We start from the raw sequence: 26572 nt of genomic DNA, 5'->3' as shown, positions 1-26572 counted from the left end.
AGCACAGCGAAGCAAAACTGAAATAACGCCCAACAGCTCGCGAAATGGCCAAATAAAACCTGGATTGGAGTATGTAGAAGGTGATTTCCCCGAAGTTGTAGAAAATACTGGGAAATAGACATTTTGCTTCTCGTACAGCTGCGTGCCATCTCTCATTCAAAATCCCTCATTTAGCAGCAGCATGGTGTTGAGGTGTTAAAAGGGAAAGGATCGAAGGCAGTTACATCCAACAAGTCAGTCAATATCACTGTCTCTCGCTGTGCAAATTGTAAGCATACTTCCACAAGGACGTCAGACGTGTACGAAGCCACAGTTCCACAATTGCATTAGCAGTACGGATCTGTAGCAGGTTTCAAAAGTAGGGCGATACATGTGTGCTAAACTGAACGATATAATTTTTCAAAGTTACTAATCTAACTGGAAGAATAACATGAATGCTGAGTGTGTTAATTGTACTTCACCTGACGGAGCAAATCAATTGTGAATAATTAAAATAATATAAAATAAAGCTGGATTTCTGGTTTAAGAATACACCAAAAGTACTGCACGCCCATTGGCTGAAGATATCTGCAGAATGGGAAGAAAGTCAAGTAATATCAGTCATGTCCCCATTTATAATGATTCCAGACAAACCTTTCATTTCAGACCCAAGTCACCACGTTTATTGCTGTCACAATGAGTTTCAAAGTGCCGCAAACAGGAGTTTAAATGTGCAGATTATAGAATACAAAAGAAAGTCTCTCTGTGGCCAGTGAAATCCGGCTTCACAAAATGTCAACGAAAATCCACAGCCCCGCGAATCATTCGCATAATTTATAATTCCTTTCTGCAAAATATACACTTTTATTGGGACGCGTGAGGTATTGCAGCACTAACCGCCGTAAAAATCAGATCCACTGAAATACAAATTGTACATTTCTAAACACGTTCATAAGGGACGCCTCTCAGATTCATTGAAATGACTGTTCGATTTCAGATGAATTTGCTTTAAAGACGAGAAGAGTCTGGAAAGGGACTTAGGACATAATTTACTATTTGCTGTAAACTATCTTGGAAACATTAGCAAAATTAGTAGATACTTCAAGGTTTTAATAGCGGGGTAACCAAAACTATGATTAGGTTGAAATAATATCCATAATGCCCCTCAAAGAGCTGGTTGGTAGTTTTCTACTCTTTCCAGCAATGCATCTGAGTATCCAGGAGAGTAATATCTGCAAAAATCAATAAAGAAATATTTTATGGTTAAATATTATTCGAGGTAAACCTTATGAAATTTAATTGTTGTATAATGAAGAACCATCTCTCTATCTCTGTAACCTCCTCCAGCCCTACAACCCTCTGAGAACTCCGTTTCTCTCCAATTCTGGCCTCTTGTGCGTCTCTGATTTCCTTCACCCCTCCATTGGCCGCCGTGCCTTCAGCTGCCTAGACCCCAAGCTCTGGAATTCCCTCCCTAAAGCTCTCTGCATCTTTACCTCTCTCTCCTCCTTTAAGACACTCCTTAAAACCTGCCTCTTTGACCAAGCTTTTGGTCACCTGTTCTAATATCTTCCTATGTGGCTCGATGTCAAATTCTGTCTGATAACGCTGCTGTGAAGCGTCTTGGGACGTTCTACTACGTTAAAGGTGCTGTATAAATACAAGTTGTTGTTGCAGTTTCAAAACATTGCGCACAATAAAATTGTGATATAGAGGAAAAGACTGCTCAAGATATTTGAAATACTTGTCCTCATAATATTTCAAACCACTTCTAACAATTCATTCACTAAAGTCCAGCAATCAACACACCTGTTTCATACAGATTCAGTAAGAAAAAGTTGGTGCAAATCTTATTAATTGCAATAAGATTGCCATCACAGACAGTCTGCATCACTGTACCAAGAACAGTAAAAATTGCTATTTCCATCTGCACAATGTTGATACTCAGAGTATTTTCTGTCTATAAAATGTAAAATAGTCCAAAGCAGACTCAGTATTTTAGAGAAAAAGTGTTAAGAGAAAGGTGGATGATGGCTTTGCTACCAGGGTGTTTCAGTAGGCAATGAAACACACATCCACAGTGATGTAGTTTGAGGTTCAGTGGGCTAGAGAGGAGATGTGAAAACAAATTTAGTAAGCCAGTGTAGTGTGAGAATTTGAAATACAAAAATTAAAAGGTGAAACAAAAGGGTAATTGATCATATAAATAAATGTACGGAGCAGATTAATAAAGCTCAGCTGGAAGCAGATTGGTGACATAGCACATTGAAATAATGTGCTGCAGAACCATAGGACACAGGTTCCTGTTATTCATTCTCTTCGCAGTGAGCTCCCAATCTTAGATCGATCATGTGCTGGGTAGGCAAAGTGAGAGAGGAGGATGAAAAATTCACCAATGTGGTTGTAGTAAAGACAAAGATCCGAAAGTAGGTATGTGGCACTGGGATTAAAGGAGGGATCATTTAAAAAGAGGGAATAAATGATTACAGTGTTAATATCTATATAGTAAACGGAGGTCAAACACTGAAAATATTAGCAGACTGGCAATTAAAATAATAAAATACACAAAGTAACCCCAGAACTTTAAAAGCTATAAATCAATTTGCAAGGCAGATATGGATCTTTAAATATTAAGTATGTGATAAATCGTTAATCAGAGCCCAAATTAAGTCAAAAAATCTGTAGTAAAACCATACATGGCAATCAGAATTGAAATTAGACTGAATGAATCATCTGCCCTGGAATCTCCTCATTATAGTTTTAATAAGCTACCTTTCAGTTCTAGGCACTGGACCTCAGAAAGGATATATTGGCCTTGGAGGGGGTGCAGTGTAGATTCACCAGAATGATACCGGGGCTTAGAAGGTTAAATTATGAGGACAGGTTGCATAAACTTGGCTTGTATTCCCCTTGAGTAAAGGAGATTAAGGGGCAATCTGGTCGAGGAGTTTAACATGTTGAAAGGATTTGATAGGGTAGATATGGAGAAACTATTTCCTCTGGTGGGGGAATCAAGAACAAGGGGACAATCTTATAATTAGAGCTAGGCCATTCAGGAGCGAAATCAGGAAGCATTTTTTCAAACAAAGTGTAGTAGAAATTTGAAACTCCCCCTCCCAAAAGGTTGTGGATGCTAGCACAATTGAGCTTTCAAGACTGAGATAGATAGATTTTTGTTAGGTAAGGATATCAGGGATATAGAGCAAAGGTGGGAAAATGGAGTTGAGGTGCAGATCAGCCATGATCTAATTGAATGGCCCGAAGGGCTGAATGGCCTACTCCTGTTCCTAATGTTCCTATTTTCCTAAGCGGAACTTTTGCTCTTTAGGGCTATGTATTGGTCTTGTATTGTACTAAATACTTCTATGGATGCCTCCCACTGTTTTTCTGTACGTTTACACATTAACAGCTCAGCCCAGTTTAACATGGTCAGCTTATGTCTCATTACTTCAAAGTCAGCCTTACTTAAGTTTAAAACCTTGGTTTGTGTGTGATCTTTTTCCTTCTCAAACTTAATATCAAACTCTATGATGTTATGGTCATTGTTTGCAAGATGCTCCCTCACTGTCAGATTATTAATTGGACATATATCGTTGTTCCTTCATTGTTCCTGGGTCGAAATCCTGGAACTCCCTACCTAACAGCGCTTTGGGAGTACCTTCACCGCATGGACTGCAGCGATTCAAGAAGAAGGCTCACCACCACCTTCTCAAGGGCATCTAGGGATGGGCAATAAATGCTAGTGCGCCCGTATCCCAAGAACGAATAAAAAAAAATAATTCTGGCTCGTTACTAATTCCTAAATCTAGTAAGGCTTATTTCCTTGTGTTCCCTGTTCTAAAACATATTGTTTCAGAAAACTGTCCTCGATACACTCTAGAAATTCGAAGCCTTTACAACTTGAGCTGTTTTGCATCTCCCAGTCTGTGTGAAAATTAAAATCTCCCATTATAACTGCTTTTCCTTTGCTACATGCTTCTCTGATGCATCATACTACTACATCACTACTGTCTGGAGGTCTGTAGATAACTCCCACCAGAGTCTTGCATCCTTTGATGTTTCTTAATTGCACCCAGAGTTTCCACTGCCTGCTCACCCTTACTGATGCCCTTTCTTTCCCAGCTAAGATCACTTCAAGAAAAGACAAATGCATCTGATGAGATGAATGCCACTTGAAACCCATGTTCAGCCAGGTACAGGGGCCCAAACAGTGTCACCAATTACACAGTTTTCAAGTGAAAAGCAAAATACTGCAGACACTGAAAATCTGAAACATAAATAGAAAAAGCTGGAAACACAGCATCTGCACAGAAAACAGTATCATTTGGGTGCATACCCGTTTTCAGAACTTCAGCCTTTTCTCTTTTGGCTGGTCTACTCCTCCTGACGATTGTCTGCTTGACACAGTGGTCTTTCTGTAAACATTTTTTTCACCATAAGGCATTCCCTTTCTTTCCCTGGGACTGTGCACCGCTTCTGGCTGACAATTTGGACAGGCAAACAGGGGAGGCCTAGGGGCAGGTTCCCCCAGCATACCTTCAAATTTTTGTGTTTATATATATTCAACAGACCAGATTATTACTTCCCAAAGTCACTCCCCTCCATTCACAGAGGCACTCCCATCTTCGAACCATCTTCACCCAATTAACAGTGGCATTCCATCCCTTTAATCTCCTCCAGCTCCCCGTTGACATTGGCATACTTCTCCTTCTCCTACCTTAGTTTACACAGCATTCTCCTCCCCCTTCCAGTTCATGCTGGCACCTTTCACTCCCATCCCTCAGTTCATACTGGTGCTCTCCTCACCATCTTTCAGTTCAGTTTTTTTATTTGCTCTTGTGGGCAACACTGACAAGGCAGGATTTATTGCCTAACGCTAGTTGCCTTGAGGGCATTAAGGGTCAACCATGTAGTGTGGGATGGGAGTCACATGTAAGCCAGACTGGGTAGGGGTGGCTGGTCCCTCCCTGAAGGACATTAGTGACCCAGTTGGGTTTTTACAACAATCCAGCATCTTTCACGGTCTGATGCCTCAGGTTATGAGATTTATTGAATTCAATTTCACAGTTTGCCATGGTGGGATTTGTACTCATGACCTCTGGGTTCCTAATCCGTACCCATTCTAGCACCTTTCATTCCCCTGCCTCAGTTCATGCTGTTGTGACTGCATGCACAAAGTACAAGTCCTCCTCCTGAGAGCAGGTAGTCAGCTCAGCAAAGACCTCCAGGATTGCTAATTATCAGCTAAACAAGTACTGAAATTAGGAAGAAATTAAGGACTTTAAATAATCAGATTTGAAATTGATCAAAATAACCTTTTTTAAAAAAAAACTAACCCTGGCATCAATTAAGAACACTTAGGAACATAGGAACAAGCGTAGGCCATTCAGCCCCTCAAGCCTGTTCCGCTATTCAATTACATCATGGTTGATCTGTATCTTAACTCCATTTGATAAGAGAAAGTTTAAGGAGAATGATATCCATTTTACCTGACAATTTCTTCAGGGTAACAGTTGTTAATGCCATTAATGTACTCCTGCATAACTGAACCCGGTTCAGCTTTAATCTCTTGAACCTTCTTTAGTCCACCACTTGTGACAAAAAGACGGCGGGCTTTGATATCGTGCGGTAGGACCTATCAGAGAGAATAGAAATTTTAGAACATGTATTCATATGATTTGAGTTGTGCAAAAGTTGTGCTTTCACCATAAAGGGGCAGTGAGTTTATCATGGGTATACAAGAAATAGCTCTGCTCATTTATATTTCTCTTAAATTCTCTTAAACCAGCCAATCTCCTGTGGCCTTGCTCATAGCGAGTGGGAAGATATGCTGTTTTATAACAATAGGCGTGTTATCAAAGTGTGACGGGGATAATGAGATGTGAAAGCATTACAGGAAGTATGTGCGACACTTCCAGGAAGTCCAAAGTTTTTAATATATTGTAGATTAAAAATTGTAATATTTCTTCAAATTATAACATTAGCTTTGTTAAAAATTTCTTTAATACAGAAAAAATTGTTTTCTGACTTGCTGATATAGCCTAATTGATTTTTTTGGATTACACCCTGTTGAACCCTAGGCTCTTTCTATTTTTCTGGTCTCCATTAGAGGTCCTTCTGATTGCAGCTTGATGTCTTATCAGGTGATTTAGAGTTTCTTTCTTGTGTTCAGGAGTGCCTGAAGTCCTTTTTGATATAGGTAAGTCCTTGAACATTTCTTTGGAAAACTGGCAAGATGCTTTGAGAAGGGAGACTGTTTCATGCATCTGGAGAAAAAAGGATGCCCTGGCATTCCAGAAAATCCCTTGAGACAATGATGCAACCTGAAATCCAAAAGGGGCTATGAGGAATATAGGAATATTGGAACAGGAGTAGGCCATTTAGCCCCTCGATCCTGTTCTGCCATTCAATGAGATCATGGCTGATCTGTGACCTAACTCCATATACTCGCCTTAACCAAAGGTATTAAGGGATATAGGGCTAACAAAAATCTATCAATCTCAGATTTAAAATTAACAATTGAGCTAGCATCAACTGCCATTTGCGGAAGAGAGTTCCAAACTTCTACCGCCCTTTGTGTGTAGAAGTGTTTCCTAACTTCACTCCTGAAAGTCCTGGCTCTAATTTTTTAACTATGTCCCCTAGTCCTAGACTTCCCAACTAGTGGAAATAATTTTTCTCTATCTATCCTATCAGTTTCCCTTAATACCTTGAAAACTTCGATCAAATCACACCTTAATCTTCTAAATTCCAAGGAATACAACCCAAGTTTGTGTAATTTCTCCTCGTAATTTAACCTTGGAGTCCAGGTATTATTCTAGTAAATCTACGCTGCACTCCCTCCAAGGCCAATATATCCTTCCTAAGGTGCAGTGCCCAGAACTGAACACAGTACTCCAGGTGTGGTCTAACCAGGGCTTAGTATAGCTGTAGCATAACTTCTACCCCTTTTTATTCTAGGACAATGGAATTTGGCCATGGCTTGATCCTGTTAGTCTTGCTCCTTTACTTACACCCAAAGCATTTGTTACAAAAGATGGGGTCATATCCTCACAGTAAAAAAAAACTGTATGCCAGTTTCTCCCTTTTTAATTCCCCCACTCCATAGTGATCCACACTGAACAGGAAGGCTGCACAAACTAACTTGCTTCTGAGCTTGACATGAATCAATGGATCCATTTATTCTTATCATGCTTCTGGTGATGGGCAAAATTAAACCTTATGCACTTGACCCCAGAAAACCTAAAGCTGGTACTTTTGATGATTGGCTATTTTGGTATGATCCTTATTTATTTTACTTCTGCACGTTGTAACAATTACCATTATTTTAATTTGCAAAGCATATTTAACAAATAATGCAATTTACTCAATTGGAATAAATTTCCACCTCTTTGATACCATGAAAGTGTCCATTGCAATCTGAAAAGTTCCAGCTTTAGGTTGTCAGAAATCCTTTATGAAAGGCGAAACTAAATTGTTGGTTTGAGTCTGATTCCTCAGGTTAACAGACGATGCACTAGTAGATAAGTGCAATCTGTGCCAACCAAAACATACTGGCTGTGGATAGACTGTTCCAGTTTCCTGCAGAACCTGGAGAATCACTCCACATGTACAGTTACACACATAACACCTCAAATTTCAGTGAGAGTGCCCAGCGCATATAGCTAGTCTTGCCTGACCAACACAACGGAGGGGCAAAGGTGTTAAGCAAATAAGAAAAACATTTGATTGCAATTTATTTTTCCATTCCTTAGATACCACCAACAGTGTCTACTAAAATCTATAACAAGTAACCAGCTGTCCTGATGCTGCTGGCTGTAGGCTTTCAGTGGTCCAATGTGAAAGGTTAAATTTCACCCCCAATCCTGGAATTGCACTACAGGTAAAAAGTCTGCAAATCAGGATCTTAACTTTTAAATTGCAACTTAACCACATGACCTAAAGTGTTACGCTTGTTAAGTTGCACACATAAAAACAAAGCTTGTTCATCTTTGTGTGTGCCTGGGCCTACGATGGATCATAGATGCTGCAGTGCAATAGTCTTTCCTGGCTTTGGATCTGTGTGGCTTCACACAGGTAAAGTTGACACTGCCACCTGGAATTTAGCCTTTCTAGCAGCTATAGTCAGTTCTTCTATTAGCATTACTTCCAACTAAACTACCATGACTCATTAAACTATATTTGGATAAATTCTTCTAGCATTTCCGTTGCATTATTGGTTCAGCCACAACTGGTGTATTGTGTCCAGTTCTGGGCACTGCACTTCAGGAAAGATGTGAAGGCCTTAGAAAGGGTGCAGATGAGATTTACTAGAATGATTCCAGGGATGAGGGACTTTAATTACATGGATAGACTGGAGAAGCAAGGGCTGTTCTCCTTGGAACAGAGACGGTTGCAAGGAGATTTGATAGAGGTATTCAAAATCATGAAGGGTCTAGACAGAGTAGATAGAGAGAAATTGTTCCCATTGGCGGAAGGGTCAAGGAACAGAGGACATAGATTTAAGGTGATTGGCAAAAGAACCAAAGGTGACATGAGGAAAAACTTTTTTACACAGCGAGTGGTTAGGATCTGGAATGCCCTGCTCGAGGAGGCGCTGGAGGCAGATTCAATCATGGACTTCAAAAGGGAACGGGATAAGTACTTGAAAGGAAAAAATTTGAGGGCTACAGGGAAAGGGCGGAGAGTGGGACTAGCTGGATTGCTCTTGCATAGAGCCGGCGCAGACTTGATGGGCCAATTGGCCTCCTTCCGTGCTGTAACCTTTCTATGATTCTATGATTCTAGGACATGAGTGACAGCTTACTGTCCGATTGTCAATTCCTGTCTGTCCTCTAGCCTCCAACCGTACTCTCCATCACAACCTGTCTTTATTTTATCAATACTATTTTGATCAGTGCTCCTCTGAACCTTCCTCTCTGTTTGTTGTAAGAGCCAAATACATCATCTTCCTTCAATTTTATTGTGTAGAAATCATGATCATTATCAACAATATCATACGTTTCTATATCACTCATTATATATAGGGAGATATCTCAGAATGCTTTACAGGGCCGTGGATAGCAAGTGGACAGTGAGGAAGGAGGAAAAAAGAGGAAGATGGTCAGAAGGGTACAAAAGCCTGGTCAAAGAGGAAGGTCTTAAGGAGGTTTCTGAAGGCAAGTAACAAGATGAAGATGCTGAGGGAGGGTGTCCTACACGGCAAGGGCTGAAGGAGCAGTCACCGATGGTGGAGCAGAGGGATTGGGAAACAAGAAGTAGCTTGGTGTTGGGGGACCAGCGCAGGGATAAAGGGCTTCAGGAGAATGTGGAGGTGGGGACGCTGAGGCTGTGAGGGTGAGAATCTTAAAGCTGATTCTCTGGAACACAGGAAGCCGGTGGAGCTTGGTAAGGCAAAAGAGATGGGGATGTGGGCCTTAGGGCAGGTGATAATATGGGTCATGGCATTCAAGATAACTTATTGGTTTTGAATGGTAGAATTAGAAAGGCTGGCAAGGAATGAATTGTAGTAGTCCAGCTGCAAGATGATAGAGAAAGTTGGAGAGGGGATGGTAGTTGGAGAGGTTGAGATCATGGGACTGAAAAGGGAAATTTGGATGGTAAGAAGCAGGATGGGAGTGTTTGAGGGAGAAGTGGTGGGTTTCATGGAAGAAGCAAGTTTAGTGACAGTGAGAGGACTGTGCAGTAAGGGAGGATGTGGGTGCTCAAGGAAGGAATAAGTGAGGAGGAGGCTGGAGGTGCATTATAGGAGGTAGTAGAGTGGACGCCTTTAATTCTGGACACAAAAAGTCTGTGAGCCCCTCATGTTTGGCATCCTAGGTGAGGATGGAGAGCATAGTAGAGGTTGGTTAGTGGGACATTTGTTGTGAAGAGAAGAGTTTGGATTTGCTCCTGCTCTCCAGGGTGATCTTAGAGTAATATTAGGACTTGGTTGTGGAAAAGGAAGTGATGGTTGACCTTCAGGTGATTGAGCAAAAGTTGGTGATGGATAGTCAGGCAGATTACTCGCCAGGTACATTTCAGTTTATGGCCAGCAGATTTGAGGCCATGGAGGTTGCTATTATACTGGGGAAGCAGTGGGGTTGGAGCGCTATCCAGCTTCTGGTGATAACAAGGGCATCAAAGGAGTAAGCAAGGAAATTGTTGAGAAGATTAAGAGAAGCATCAACATCATCCCAAGTGGAGAGCCAAAGCTGGGGGAGATCGTAGTGTGTCAGGATTTGTGTGAGAAAGGATAGCTTTTTCAGGAATGGATAGGAACATAGGAACAGGAGTAGGCCATTCAGCCCCTCGTGCCTGCTCCGCCATTTGATAAGATCATGGCTGATCTGTGATCTAGCTCCATATACCTGCCTTTGGCCCATATCCCTTAATACCTTTGGCTGTCAAAAAGCTATCTATCTCACATTTAAATTTAGCAATTGAGCTAGTATCAATTGCCGTTTGCGGAAGAGAGTTCCAAACTTCTACCACCCTTTGAGTGTAGAAATGTTTTCTAATCTCACTCCTGAAAGGTCTGGCTCTAATTTTTAGACTCCTACTCCTAGAATCCCCAACCAGCGGAAATAGTTTCTCTCTATCCACCCTATCCGTTCCCCTTAATATCTTATAAACTTCGATCAGATCACCCCATAACCTTCGAAACTCTAGAGAATACGACCCCAATTTGTGTAATCTCGCCTCGTAACTTAACCCTTGAAGTCCGGGTATCATTCTAGTAAACCTATGCTGCACTCCCTCCAAGGCCAATATGTCCTTCCTAAGGTGCGGTGCCCAGAACTGCTCACAGTACTCCAGGTGCGGTCTAACCAGGGATGGTAATGGTGGAATAGTTAGGGTCAGATAGGGAGATGCGTAGGACAAGGGAGATGAGGAAGTGATAGGTATCAAGGCCATGCGTAATGATAAGGTCAAGGTGGTGGCCCTGTGGTAGGTGGGGGAGTCAATCTGTAAGGTCAGATTGAAGGAAATTGGCTGTAACGTGAATTTAAAAACACTTGTCTTCAGGGGAGTCTAATTTTCCCTTAAATTGCACAATAGTCTCTGCTTCAATCTATTATATATTAAAAAGTGAGTGGCTGCAACATTCTGAAGGTACTGCTTCTTCCTTGTAGGTGGCACTGCGGGGATCATGTTATAGAAAGAGAACATACGCCTTTCACAGCATTCCAAAGTGCTTCACAGCCAATGAAGTACTTTTGAAATGTAGTCACTGTTGTAATAGAGGAAACAAAGCAGCCAATTTACGCACAGCTAGATCTCGCAAACAGCAATGAAATAAATGAACAAATCATCTGTTATAGTTGTTGGTTGAGGGATAAATGTTGGCCAAGACACCAGAAGTTCCCTGCTCTTCTTCAAATAGTGCTATGGCAAGACAGACAGGGCCTTGGTTTAACATCTCACTCGAAAGATGGCACCTCCAACATTGCAGCACTCCCTCAGTACTGCAATGAAGTGTCAGTGTAGATTATATGCTCAAATCTCTGGAGCGGACTTGAACCTACGACCTTCTGACTCAGAGGTGAGCGATGCCACTGAGCAAAGGCCGACATTATATGTGATTCATTATGTACAGTGAGGTGCAACTAACGTCATGTACTGTCGGCGTGGAACATTGTCACCACTTTCATTTACCACCCAATTGTAGCCCTGCATTGCTGCAGTCTTCATTTTGCATTGTAGCTGTTCTTAGATTGCTGGAACTATAAATGGCTCAGCTTGAAATCTTCGCTTCCGAAAGGAATTCCTGACTGCTGGTGTGGAATCTTCATCGCCAGCCAGAACTCCAAGTCCCAATGTGCCTCACAGCGCTACCAGCAGCAGCCTAGAATCCTGTTAACCATCAATAGGGGAAGTAGAAGAATTCAGAAAAATGTGTTGGTCAGTGAATGAAGCGCACAGTAATCATAGAATGGTTACAGCACAGAAGGAGGCTATTTGGTCCATCGAGCCCATGCCGGCTCTTAGTACGAGCAATCCAGTTAGTCCCATTCCCTCGCTTTTTCCCCGTAGCCCTGCAAATTTTTTTCTCTTCGTATTTATCCAATTCCTTTTTGAAAGCCACGATTGAATCTGCTTCCATCACCCTTTCAGGCAGCGCATTCCAGATCATTTACTGCGTAAAGAAGTTTTTCGTCATGTCGCCTTCAGTTCTTTTGTCAATCACCTTCCTTAAATCTGTGTCCTCTGGTTCTTGACCCTTCTGCCAATGGAAACAGTTTCTCTTTATTTACGTTATCTAACCCTTCATGATTTTGAACACTTCTATTTAATCTACTCTTAACCTTCTCAGCTTTAAAGAAAATAATCACAGCTTCTCCAGTCTATCCACGTAACTGAAGTTCCTCATCCCTGGAACCATTCTAATAAATCTTTTCTGCAACCTCCCTACGGCCTTCATATCCTTCCCAAAGTGCAGTGCCCAGAAATGGACACAGTACTCCGGCTGTGACTGAACCAGTGTTTTGTAAAGGTTCAACATAACTTCCTTGCTTTTGTACTCTATGCCTCTTTTGTACTCTATTTATAAAACCCAGGATCCCGTATGCTTTTTTAACCATTTTTCAACCTGTCCTGCCATCTTCAAAGATTCGTGCACATATACCCCCAGTTCACACTGTTCTTGCAAACCCTTCAGAATTGTACCATTTAGTTTATATTGCCTCTCCTCATTCTTCCTGCCAAAATCACTTTGCACTTCTCGGCGTTAAATTTCATCTGCCATGTGTCCACCCATTCCACCAGCCTATCTATGTCCTCTTGAAGTCTATTACTATCCTCCTCACTGTTTAATGCAATTCCAAGTTTTGTGTCATCTGCAAATTTTGAAATTGTGCCCTGTACACCCAAGTCCAAGTCATTACTATATATCAAAAAAAGCAATGGTCCGAGTACCGACCCCTGGAGAACACCACTGTATAACCTTCCTCCAGTCTGAGAAACAACCATTCACCACTACTCTCTGTTTCTTGTCACTTAGCCAATTGTGTATCCCTGCTGCCACTGCCCCTTTTATTCCATGGGCTTCAATTTTGCTGACAAGGCTATTATGCGGCACTTTATCGAACGCTTTTTGAAAGTCCACATACACATCAACCGCATTGCCCACATCAACCCTCTCTGTTACCTCAGCAAAAAACCCAATTTTTTTTATTCGTTCATGGGATGTGGGTCTCGCTGGCAAGGCCAGCATTTATTGCCCATCCCTAATTGCCCTTGAGAAGGTGGTGGTGAGTCGCCTTCTTGAACCGCTGCAGTCTGTGTGGTAAAGGTTCTCCCACAGGTAAGGTAGGGAGTTCCAGGATTTTGACCCAGCGACGATGAAGGAATTGCGATATATTTTCAAGTCGGGATGGTGTGTGATTTGGAGGGGAATGTGCAGGTGGTGTTGTTCCCATGTGCCTGCTGCCCTTGTCCTTCTAGGTGGTAGAGGTCGCGGGATCGGGAGGTGCTGTCAAAGAAGCCTTGGCGAGTTGCTGCAATGCATCCTGTGGATAGTATACACTGCAGCCACGGTAAGCCGGTGGTGAAGGGAGTGAATATTTAGGGTGGTGGATGGGTGCCAATCAAGCGGGCTGCTTTGTCCTGGATGGTGTCGATCTTCTTGAGTGTTGTTGGAGCTGCACTCATCCAGGCAAGTGGAGAGTATTCCATCACACTCCTGACTTGTGCCTTGTAGATGGTGGAAAGGCTTTGGGGAGTCAGGAGGTGAGTCACTCGTTGCAGAATACCCAGCCTCTGACCTGCTCGTGTAGCCACAGTATTTATTTGGCTGGTCCAATTAAGCTTCTGGTCAATGGTGACCCCCAGGATGTTGATGGTGGGGGATTCGGCGATAGTAATGCCGTTGAATGTCAACGGGAGGTGGTTAGACTCTCTTGTTGGAGATGGTCATTGCCTGGCACTTGTCTGGCGCGAATGTTACTTGCGAATTTATTTTACCCCTACCTCTTCTTAGTCACTCATCCTCTTCTCCTCTCCCCTGCTTTGGTCCAATTATCCCTCTGCCCTCTAACTTTGCTTGACTTGAATAGTGCCCTTGGTCTTGACTTTCTGTGTGCAACACCATGGAAGATCAACTAGTAATATATTAAAAATCTTTTGTCTACATGCATTTCCTGTCAGTTTTTTCCATTATAAGTTCCCACATCTACATTTAGAATGGAAGCTGCCTATGTAAGTTTGTCACGCTGTAATTACACGCTCCTGTCGGTGGAGATGCTGCAGTACCACCAGTAAGAGGATGTAATTAAAATGTGACAAGTTTACAAAAACAGTTTCCATTATAATTGTGGACATTGGAATTTATAGTGGAATTTATAATGGCTAAAGCCAAAGCCAAAGAACAGCATCTATGAGTTTAAAATAGGGACAGACTTATGTCTGTGTGCCCTGCTCCAATTACCCTGTCCTCTAACCCCACTTCACCCAAAGATGACACTCTTTGAGTCAGAAGGTTGTGGGTTCAAGTCCCTTTCCAGAGATTTGAGCAAATAATGTTGGCTGACACTTCAGTGCAGTACTGAGGGAGTGCTACACTGTTGGAGGTGCCATCTTTCGGATGAGATGTTAAACCAAGGCTTCGTCTGCCCTCTCAGGTGGATGTAAAAGATCCCATGGCACCATTCGAAGAGAGCAGGGGAGTTGTCCATGGTGGTTTGTCCAATATTTATCCTTCAACCAACACCATTAAAACAACCTGTCTGGTCATTATCTCATTGCTGTTTGTGAAACCTTGCTGTTCACAAATTGGCTTCCTCATTTTTCTACATTACAACAGTGACTACACTTCAAAAGTACTTTGTTGATTGTAAAGCGCTTTGGAATATCCTAAGGTCATGAAAGACGCAGTATAAATGCAATTTCTTATTCTTATTTTTGTTTCGTCCTAACCCATGTGTAATGCCATGGGAAATCGACCACAGAAAATATAACTGAATCATTTGCAATGTGTCTGCCCTATAATTTATCACATGAGTTAAGGATGAATGTAACTTCTATCAGCTTCTAGTAAATGCAACAGTTGATTCAGATTAGTGGGTGAACTGATTTGTGATATAAATGCAATGTTTTTCTCACCTTACTGTACTGCCCAACAACATGTTTAAGGACATTGGGAGGAGCATCATGTAGTAGTGGATCTAGAGCTGGTAGATATGTGCATTTCTGCAGGATGTTCTTCAGAGCCTTTTTAGCCTGTTGAAGTGGAAAGCCAAAGTGAAATTGTAAAGCATCTGCTGAAAACAATGTTTGGAATTTGCAACACATCATGTTCTACATTCCTGGGATTGGAACATCAGACTGCCTCAGTGTTTGCTGTTGGCTCAATTATAGAGCTCTGAAATGAGACACTACTTGTATGGTCAGGCATGGAAGGCAATGATTTGAAGTATATAATTAAACCAAGTCGTAAATACTAACAAACTGAAAAATAAAATAAGATGTTCAGAATTTGGAAAAAAGGAACTTTAAAACTCATCACAATACAAAACAAAATATGATAAAGAAGTTTAACATAAAAAAGGATAAACCAAGCAATTAAGAAATCGATTTCCAGCAAAATTGTTCCAATGAAGCAATCTCATCATCACCATTGGCTTAACCCTACATTTTGTGTTATCCTTATTATAAGTGTTAAATTGCTAGATTATAAAAGTTTATTTCTTAGTTAAGTAAAGATAGATATGGGCATCACAGCTTAAGATGTAGCACTGTTACACTTGTTGTATCAGTCCTTTACATTTCTATTATTTTAATTTTCCTTTTGTGAATAACTGGGACATTTCAGTAAATCCTATCATACCAATATCAACCTATGGAAACTGGAATTGTCGGAAATGGAGTAGGCCTACAACTAATTTAATTGGACAGCTCAAGTTTCCATAAACTATAGATGGTGTGACAGGATTTAACAAAAGCTAACGCTAAAGGAAGACAACATTATAGCATCAAAACATGTAACACCTCTGCTCTGCTGTTACACATAGAAATCATAGAAAATCATAGAAAATTTACAGCAGAGAAGGAGGCCATTCAGCCCATCGTGTCCGCGCCGGCTGAGAAACAAGCCACCCAGACTAATCCCACTTTCCCGCATTTGGTCTGTAGCCCTGCAGGTCACGGCTCTTCAGGTGCACATCCAGGTATTTTTTAAATGAGTTGAGGGTTTCTGCCTCTACCACCCTCTCAGGCAGTGAGTTCCAGACCCCCATCACCGCTGGGTGAAAACATTTTTCCTCATTTCCGCTCTAATCCTTCTACCAATCACTTTAAATCTATGCCCCCTGGTTATTGACCCCTCTGCTAAGTGAAATAGGTCCTTCCTATCCACTCTATCTAAGCCCCACATAATTTTGTATATCTCAATCAAATCTCCCCTCAGCCTCCTCTGTTCCAAGGAAAACAACCCCAGCCTATCCAATCTATCATCATAGCTAAAATTCTCCAGTCCTGGCAACATCCTCGTAAATCTCCTCTGCACCTTCTCTAGTGCAATTACATCCTTCCTGTAATGTGGTGACCAGATCTCTGCGCAGTACTCTATCTGTGGCCTAACTAGTGTTTCATAACATCTAGTATAACATCCCTGCTTTTATATTCTATGCTTCGGCTAATAAAGGAAAGTATTCCATATGCCTTCTTAACCACCTTATCTACCTGTCCTGCTACCTTCAGGTCCCTCACTTCCTCTACACCTCTCAGTAACCTCCCATTTATTGTGTATTCCCTTGCCTTGTTTGCTCTCCCCAAATGCATTACCTCACACTTCTCCGGATTGAACTCCATTTGTCACTTTTCTGCACATCTGACCAGTCCATTGATATCTTCCTGTAGTCTACAGCTTTCCTCCTCATTATCAACCACACGGGCTATCTTTGTGTCATCCGCAAATTTCTTAATCATGCCCCCATGTTTAGGTCTAAATCATTAATGTATACCACAAAAAGCAAAGGACCTAGTACCGAGCCCTGCTGCGCCCCACTGGAAACAGCCTTCCAGTCGCAAAAACACCCGTCGACCATTACCCTTTGCTTCCTGCCACTGAGCCAATTTTGGATCCAATTTGCCACATTCCCTTGGATCCCATGGGCCTTTACTTTTTTGACCAATCTGCCATGTGGGACCTTGTCAAAAGCCTTCTAAAATCCATGTAGACTACATCAATTGCGCTACCCTCATCAATCCTGCTTGTCACCTCCTCGAAAAATTCAATCAAGTTAGTCAGACATGACTTCCCCTTAACAAATCCATGATGACTGTCCTTGATTAGTCCGTGTCTTTCTAAGTGACAGTTTATCCTGTCCCTCAGAATTGATTCCAATAATTTGCCCACCACCAAGGTTAGGCTGACTGGCCTGTAATTACTCGGTCTATCCTTCGTTCCCTTTTTAAACAACAGTACAACGTTAGCAGTCCTCCAATCCTCCGGCATTACACCTGTATCCAGTGAAGTTTGGAAAATGATTGTTAAAGCCTCTGCTATTTCCTCCCTGGCTTCTTTTAACAGCCTGGGATACATTTCATCCGGCCCTGGTGATTTATCCACTTTCAAAGATGCTAATCCCCTTAATACTTCCTCTCTCACTATGTTTATCCCATCCAATATTTCACACTCCTCCTCCTTAACTTCAATCCCTGCATCATCCCTCTCCTTTGTGAAGACAGATGCAATGTAGTCATTAAGAACCATACCCACATCTTCCGCCTCCACACATAGTTTACCTTTTTGGTATCTAATAGGCCCTACTCTTTCCTTCGTTATCCTCTTGCTCTTAATGTATTTATAAAACATCTTTGGGTTTTCTCTGATTTTACCTGCTAATATTTTTTCATGCCCTCTCTTTGCTTTCCTAATTTCCGTTTTATCTTCATCCCTGCACTTTATATACTCCTCTAAGCTTTCCGTAGTATTAAGTTCACGGTGTCTATCATAGGCTTTCTTTTTCTGCCTTATCTTACCTTCAGTGCTTCTTGACAACCAGGGGGCTCTAGATTTGGCAGCCCCTCCCTTCTTCATACACCATATAGTTACAGGATACTGAAAAGCCTATATATTTCTATTATATTACCAGAGTTTCTCAGTGCTCTAATAGTGGTGTTCTTTGAACTATTTACAGCTTTGGCTCAGTTATATATTACCAATACTGTAGGACCCTCAACAATTTCTCTGTTATACGTGACCGTTTTAACGCAGAAGTGCATGATGTAATATAATTCTGATTCCATCTCAGGTTATTAAAGACATTTTGCATAATTACAGGATTTGAACTGCTCATAAATTCGTTCAAAATTAAAAAACATAAGGTGGAATGAGGTCACTGTAACTATATAATGGCACCATATATAAGCCTGGAAATTACTGGGAACAATGTTATCATCCGAACCTTTGCGTCAACTTCTTTTATCCATTATTTTTACAGAAGCATTGACCCATTTAAAATAAGCATTAAGCATTTGATGATAACATTTCTCACAGTAATTGCCAAGCTATAGATGATTCTAATTACATTGTGGCTCCAGAAGTCAATGTGGTTGAAATTCTGCGATAGCTGGGATTTTATTCTTTCTTCTATTAAATCTATGCCCTTAAACTATCAATCGGTTAATTTTTATTAAAATAGCAAATCATCATGAAGAAACTAACTAGCAATCGTCCTGCCTCTAGCACATGTATTTACTGGCAGCTGACTACCAACCAACACAGATTGTACCGCTTCAGGAAGAGTCCAAACTGGTTATAGTGCCCTTTGCAGAAGTGATTTGCACTAACAATGCAAGTCCACCAGCTTTCAAAGGTTGGTTTAAAGGAAAAACTATTTATAATAAACTATGCATATGTGAATAAGACAAGTCTTCTTCAGTAGGATGCTGTTGTTGGGGGCCAATCATCTCAGCCCCAGGACATTGTTGCAGGAGTTCCTCAGGGCAGTGTCCTAGGCCCAACCATCTTCAGCTGCTTCAGCAATGACATTCTCTCCATCATAAGGTCAGAAATGGGGATGTTCGCTGATGATTGCACAGTGTTCAGTTCCATTCGCAACCCCTCAGATAATGAAGCAGTTCGTGCCCGCATGCTGCAAGACCTGGACAACATCCAGGTTTGGGCTGATAAGTGGCAAATAATATTCGCTCCAGACAAGTGCCAGGCAATGACCATCTCCAACAAGAGAGATGACATTCAACGGCATTACCATTGCCGAATCCCCCACCATCAACACCCTGGAGGTCACCATTGACCAGAAACTTAACTGGACCAGCCACATAAATACTGTGGCTACAAGAGCAGGTCAGAGGCTGGGTATTCTGCAGAGAGTGACTCACCTCCTGACTCCCCAAAGCCTTTCTACCATCTACAAGGCGCAAGTCAGAAGTGTGATGGAATATGCTCCACTTGCCTGGATGAGTGCAGCTCCAACAACACTCAAGAAGCTCGACACCATCCAGGACAAAGCAGCCCACTTGATTGGCACCCCATCCATCACCCTAAACATTCACTCGCTTCACCACTGGCACACTGTGGCTGCAGTGTGTTCCATTCACAGGATGCAGTGCAGCAACTCGCCAAGGCTTCTTCGACAGCACCTCCCAAACCCGCGACCTCTACCACCTAGAAGGACAAGGGCAGCAGGCACATGGGAACACCACTTGCACGTTCCCCTCCAAGTCACACACCATCCCGACTTGGAAATATATCGCCGTTCCTTCATCATCGATGGGTCAAAATCCTGGAACTCCCTTCCGAACAGCACTGTGGGAGAACCTTCACCACACAGACTGCAGGGGTTCAAGAAGGCGGCTCACCACCACCTTCTCAAGGGCAATTAGGGATGGGCAATAAATGCTGGCCTTGCCAGCGACGTCCACATCCTATGAACGAATAAAAAAAAAAGCTGGTTTAATTTTTACCCCCAATGGGCAACCCACAACAAGCAACCAAGAGAGAATTAATTTAACACAACGCTTTATTGTTTAGCAAACATTTATGGATTGTAAATATTGGAACTCCACAGGCAATTTTATCTTTTAAGGTAACTATATAAACTTTCCCCATCAGTACAGTATATGTTGGCAGAATTTTGGCTGTTGCTCCAAGTTCATATTCCCGTCCCTCATCCTCCAAATCAGTGGTGGAATAGTCAACAAACAAATTGAGTCTACATCTGTGAGCTTTTGAGTCTATGCCAGCCATATTGTCAGGTAGCGTTGGCCGTAAACTTACCAACGGATTATTAACACACGTATATTAGTTAATAATTCTTTTGTGGAAATTTGACTCCATTAGTTTTCACGAAGAGGAATCCAGATCAGCATGCCATCCAAAATATGCAATAATAAATTAACTTTGTAGTTTTTCAGAATTTTTGAAGGTATAGGAAAACAAAGTAGCTTCGAGATGAGTTTGACAACCCGCGAAATATAGGGAAATATTGTTATTTTACTCCTACACTTTCTGGACAGGCAAGCCTCCATCACATCGGAAGAGGGAAGAAATTGCATGTGTGGCAGTACAACATTATCACATTACAGCTGGGGGCACTGTACTTTTAGTGGAAATATTGGGGCAAGTTTGATGAGGAGCCTTGCTGGAAGGGAGCCTTCTATAACACTATAGCTTTGATTTTCTGACCTGCAACAACAACAACAACAACAACTTGCATTTATACAGCGCCTTTAACGTCCCAAGGTGCTGCATCGGACCATTATCAAACAAAATTTGTTACCGAGCCATATAAGGAGGTATTAGGACAGGTGACCAAAAGCTTGGTCAAAGGATTAGATTTTAAGGAGCGTCTTAAAGGAGGAGAGAGAGGTAAAGAGGGTTAGGGAGGGAATTCCAGAGCTTAGGGCCTAGGCAGCTGAAGGCACGGCCGCCAGTGGTGGAGCGATTAAAATCGAGGATGCACATGAGGCAAGAATTGGAGGCGCGCAGAGATCTAGGAGGGTTGTAGGGCTGGAGAAGGTTACAGAGATAGGGAGGGACGAGGTCATGGACGGTCCCCAGCAATAGGGAGAGATTGGGGGTTGGTGGGGGGGGTGGGAGCCCGGCAATTGAGAGGGGGGAAAGATTGGGGGTTGGTGAGGGGCGGGTTCGGCAGATCGTGGGGCAGGCAGCTCGAGATTGGGGGTTGGGGGGGGGGGGTTCGGCAGACTGCGGGGGTGGGGTGTCGGCCGATTGCAGCAGCGAGGAGAGGCCATTATCGGCAGAAGGTTTGCTTGAGGGGTGGGGGAAGCACTCCTGCTCCTCCTGGCTCACAAGGAGTGCTCTTTCAAGCACTTACCTTCTGCAGTTAGCTGCTCCCGTCTCCATTTCGCTTCTGGGTTTCCCGCAACCTGTCGCCGCAAAAATAGCGGCAGGCGCGTACACAGCGGGTTGGGGTTGTGTCTCGCGATTTTTAACCTTTAACCACCCCCCCCGACTCTCTCGTGGAAGGGTTAATATCGACTCCAATATTTTAAAGGGTCAACATCTCTGTTAAACATCAGACTGAAAAATATCATATGAACATGTCAAATATTTGTTTGCTAATATTGTCAAAATTAGTTTCTAGGCTAAATTGTTTTCATTGTGAACTAGTTTTTGCAGCCTCCTTAATGATGTCATACTCAACGGTTTTCTATTGAAATCTTTCAGTTTCCTTTTAGGAAAAATATCTAATTTCTCATACAACGTGTAAGGTAACTTGCTGAACCAGACAGACTATCTCACTTTGTGTGCTGCCTGTACATTCTTCTTAAAAATTAAAATTAAAACTGGTTCCTAAGAATTAATTTAAAAACTGTAAAAATTAAGAACAGCAGCAAATTTTGCAGTCACTTGATACCATCACCTTCTTTCAATTAGCTTAGAAAAGACATTTACAAGAATGAGAATGGGAAAAGTAACATTGTGCAGGTACCTTTTTATTGTAATGAACTACTGCCTGTGCAGCCCAATAAAGTTAATGCTGTTTCTTTAAAGTATCTGCACTTTCAGTTTGATGTGCATTCATTGGTTGTCACATGCAGAAAAGCTATCTGGACATTCATGTAGCTGCCCTTTCATCCTGCCAGCATGAAGACATTTAGAAAAATCAACTAATGGCAGTACTAGTAGTCGATTGATTTTTAGCCATAAATCAATGGAATTTTTCTACTTGCTGTTCTGAAGTGGATTAAATGTAAGAGTTGAGAGCACCTGTTGTATTCTTTAAATATGTGCAAGAGGTGGTTGCAACATATCCAATTTAAATATTTTCAGATGGTATGCTTTCTAATGACTAATATAAAATGAATAACGGTAGTATAATCCATTCTAGATACTCTAAATGCGGAGTATTATATTTTAGTAAAACTCATCATGCAGGTAAGACACTGATAAAAACATATAGCATTATAAATGCTGTAACACCTTCCTCTACTACCACATGAATACTTATATAATGAAGGTTAACAGAAAATATGCTGGGCTCTCACTGGATACATCGAGCCAGAATTTACTGTGAGTGGCGAATGAACAGCGCCTGCCATTTGTTAGACTTGCCCTTGCCCATAGACTTTCCATGAGCTTTCGTGCTGAAAGTTGCTGTAAGTTAGAGATTTAAATGGCGCAGCACCCTCTAAAGGGCATCTGGGACCTGTGTGAACAGGGCAAGCAACTGTGTACCCCCTTAACCAATCAGATTGAAGAATCATTAATGAACAATGCAGATTTTTAATTTTTTTTTATTCGTTCACGGGATGTGGGCGTCGCTGGCAAGGCCGGCATTTATTGCCCATCCCTAATTGCCCTCGAGAAGGTGGTGGTGAGCCGCCTTCTTGAACCGCTGCAGTCCGTGTGGTGACGGTTCTCCCACAGTGCTGTTAGGAAGGGAGTTCCAGGATTTTGACCCAGCGACAAAGAAGGAACGGCGATATATTTCCAAGTCGGGATGGTGTGTGACTTGGAGGGGAACGTGCAGGTGGTGTTGTTCCCATGTGCCTGCTGCCCTTGTCCTTCTAGGTGGTAGAGGTCGCGGGTTTGGGAGGTGCTGTCGAAGAAGCCTTGGCGAGTTGCTGCAGTGCATCCTGTGGATGGTGCACACTGCAGCCACAGTGCGCCGGTGGTGAAGGGAGTGAATGTTTAGGGTGGTGGATGGGGTGCCAATCAAGCGGGCTGCTTTATCTTGGATGGTGTCGAGCTTCTTGAGTGTTGTTGGAGCTGCACTCATCCAGGCAAGTGGAGAGTATTCCATCACACTCCTGACTTGTGCCTTGTAGATGGTGGAAAGGCTTTGGGGAGTCAGGAGGTGAGTCACTCGCCGCAGAATACCCAGCCTCTGACCTGCTCTCGTAGCCACAGTATTTATATGGCTGGTCCAGTTAAGTTTCTGGTCAATGGTGACCCCCAGGATGTTGATGGTGGGGGATTCGGCGATGGTAATGCCGTTGAATGTCAAGGGGAGGTGGTTAGACTCTCTCTTGTTGGAGATGGTCATTGCCTGGCACTTATCTGGCGCGAATGTTACTTGCCACTTATCAGCCCAAGCCTGGATGTTGTCCAGGTCTTGCTGCATGCAGGCTCGGGCTGCTTCATTATCTGAGGGGTTGCGAATGGAACTGAACACTGTGCAGTCATCAGCAAACATCCCCATTTCTGACCTTATGATGGAGGGAAGGTCATTGATGAAGCAGCTGAAGATGGTTGGGCCTAGGACACTGCCCTGAGGAACTCCTGCAGCAATGCCCTGGGGCTGAGATGATTGGCCTCCAACAACCACTACCATCTTCCTTTGTGCTAGGTATGACTCCAGCCACTGGAGAGTTTTCCCCCTGATTCCCATTGACTTCAATTTTACTAGGGCTCCTTGGTGCCACACTCGGTCAAATGCTGCCTTGATGTCAAGGGCAGTCACTCTCACCTCACCTCTGGAATTCAGCTCTTTTGTCCATGTTTGGACCAAGGCTGTAATGAGGTCTGGAGCCGAGTGGTCCTGGCGGAACCCAAACTGAGCATCGTTGAGCAGGTTATTGGTGAGTAAGTGCCGCTTGATAGCACTGTCGACGACACCTTCCATCACTTTGCTGATGATTGAGAGTAGACTGATGGGGCGGTAATTGGCCGGATTGGATTTGTCCTGCTTTTTGTGGACAGGACATACCTGGGCAATTTTCCACATTGTCGGGTGGATGCCAGTGTTGTAGCTGTACTGGAACAGCTTGGCTAGAGGCGCAGCTAGTTCTGGAGCACAAGTCTTCAGCACTACAGCTGGGATGTTGTCAGGGCCCATAGCCGTTGCTGTATCCAGTGCACTCAGCCGTTTCTTGATATCACGTGGAGTGAATCGAATTGGCCGAAGACTGGCTTCCGTGATGGTGGGGATACCAGGAAGTGTAAGGTAGAATAGTGAATTCAATGTCAAATTAGGTATAGAAAGCAAAATAAGGAGAGGGAAAGAAAGATTGGATTAAGAGAGAGAGATAAAAGAGATAGAAAGACAAAGTAAAGAAAAAAAAAAATTATTTACATTTTTAAAAAAAATCTCCAACAACAATTAAAAGCTGAAGGAATGAGACTCCACATTTGTAAAAGATAATTTTCAGTGCCAGAGAGGTTGTTTGGCAGTAAGACTTATCACATCGGTAAAAGGGTACTTAGACTGGAATGGACAAGCCCTAACTTTTTGTGGCAAGTTTAGTCCGTATCTACCACGTTAGTACAGGAACTTGACACCGTTTAATGTATTTGAATGGTGAGTAAGACAGCGAGATGCCATTTTTGCGAAGCTGATGGAAGGGCAGCGCACCTCAGACAGCAACTTCCAGATTTTTGCATTTAATGGCGCATGTACGCTCAATGTAAGTTGCTGTCTGATTCGTGCATAAATAACAGCGAGCGCTGTTAGCCTCACCGTTATTTTCACAGTGAATTCTGTGCTAACATTTACACAACCGGAAGACCCCACTGAATAACACAATAAGTGAATACATGACTGCATTGCTTGTACGTTATTAGGGTAGGTTCAATATCATGTTCTACAGGTACCCAATATGGCTTCTGTTTATGTCTTTGTAATAAACACAAAACATTTTTCAACACATATTACATTTTTAAAATTCAACTGTTAAATCAAAAATAACAGAGTTACTAGTAGATTAATCTGATATGGTACTGAATAGAGTAGAGAACAATACTGCAGGCATAAGTATATGTGACAAGGGTTAACTATGGGGATAAACAATGCAGCTTCTGGTAAAAAAAAGCATCATTACTCTTGTCACCTGATTTTATTGCAACTGCCAGAATTCCCAAGAATTCACAGTAAATTACATTTATAACAAAGAACAGCTGGCTTGAATTTTGTTAACCAGGTTATGTCTAGGGATTAGAATTTCTGTAATTAACCACTCGAGCTTCACTCACATGGTTTATGACATCATCTGAAGCGCTCCATTGTGACACATTTCATGTCAGCTATTATCCCCTAGGCAAACATTATTGACAGGAGATCAGGATTAATTCCTGTTACCATAGATAATTCAGTATTAATACACACTTTAAAATCAATTTACTAAAAGAGTGCCAGTGTAAAGAACTCTTTAAATACTTAATTTTCTTTCCACCTTCCTTTATATAAACATTTTTAATAATGTGCTATCTTTAAGAATCACTATGTAAAATAAAGTGCAAAGCTAATTTCTTCTTATCTGAATAGCAAGTTTTTCTAATCTTTAGATAGGATGTGCAAAAGAAAAGAAAATCATCTTAGATGTTTAATAGTTAAATTTGGCACTGGCTGCAAGTGAGATTAAATATGACAGGCTTGATGTATGTTTTACCTTAATCTGAAGGTCTTCAGAGCTTCCAGCCTGCATGTAGAGTGCAAGGAGCTTTGGCAGAACATTTGCCACAGCAACAGCACGTGCATGCTCTGGAGTGTGTCTTCCTATCTGCCCCAGGGCCCAAGCAGACGCTGCCTTAATGTGGTCTTCTGGTTCTTCTGACAGGCAGATAGCCAACTGAGGTACCCCCTGTTGTGTTGATCAGAAGCACACAGTCTTAGTCAGAGACACAACATGTGATAGGCTTACATTAATAAGCAATTTTAGAAAAAAAACAGTTCTTTATTTCTATCCTACACATCTTCCTGATGACTGAAAGAGCAGTACAGCACACAGCTGCTCAGTGTGTTAGAGCTGGCATTTTTTCAGTTTGACAGAATGTCAAGGATAGTGAAATCCTCAGCTTGAAGCACCATTACTTATATAGCCACTACTGTATCATTTTAAAGTGGAAAATACACAGAAAATGAAAAGTAATATATATTAAGGGAAGTCACTGCATCTCAAACCATAACTTTCAACCATTAAAAGACGTGTATAAACATTTACTTTATTCAGTTACAAATAAAGAAATCAATTATTTTTCTTAAATGTTGTTTGTATATATAAAACCAGATCAAAGACAGGTTTGTGTCCTAGATTAAAATTAAAAATGAAGAACTATATTAGTAATGCAGAATAGAACAACTTCAATTCAATTCCAGAATATTTTAATAAAAAGATTCTGCTGACGAAAGATAATTGGAATATGTATGCATGGGGCATCTCACTAGTTCTTTGTCTAACATTACAT

The 26572-nt window shown here is 42.0% G+C and overlaps 1 protein-coding gene across 2 annotated transcripts in view; it reads right to left on the bottom strand.

Moving 5' to 3' along the window:
- Window positions 1–646: 646 nt before the first annotated feature.
- The window catches only part of spag6 (sperm associated antigen 6), a 140779-nt gene continuing 114853 nt past the window's right edge, over window positions 647–26572 (bottom strand). For both annotated transcript variants that reach the window (XM_068007118.1, XM_068007117.1), the window contains exons 8-11: window positions 25777–25968; window positions 15061–15177; window positions 5469–5614; window positions 647–1211 (exon numbers count right to left, since the gene is read on the bottom strand). In XM_068007118.1, the coding sequence (XP_067863219.1) occupies window positions 1145–1211; window positions 5469–5614; window positions 15061–15177; window positions 25777–25968 (522 nt within the window). In that variant the 3' untranslated portion in view covers window positions 647–1144. The remainder of the gene's footprint in view (window positions 1212–5468; window positions 5615–15060; window positions 15178–25776; window positions 25969–26572) is intronic.

This window comes from Heptranchias perlo, chromosome 2, assembly GCF_035084215.1.
Source record: "Heptranchias perlo isolate sHepPer1 chromosome 2, sHepPer1.hap1, whole genome shotgun sequence".
NCBI lineage: Eukaryota > Metazoa > Chordata > Chondrichthyes > Hexanchiformes > Hexanchidae > Heptranchias > Heptranchias perlo.
The sequence above is the reverse complement of the archived record's forward strand: the minus strand, read 5'-3'. Positions and strand labels throughout refer to the sequence as shown.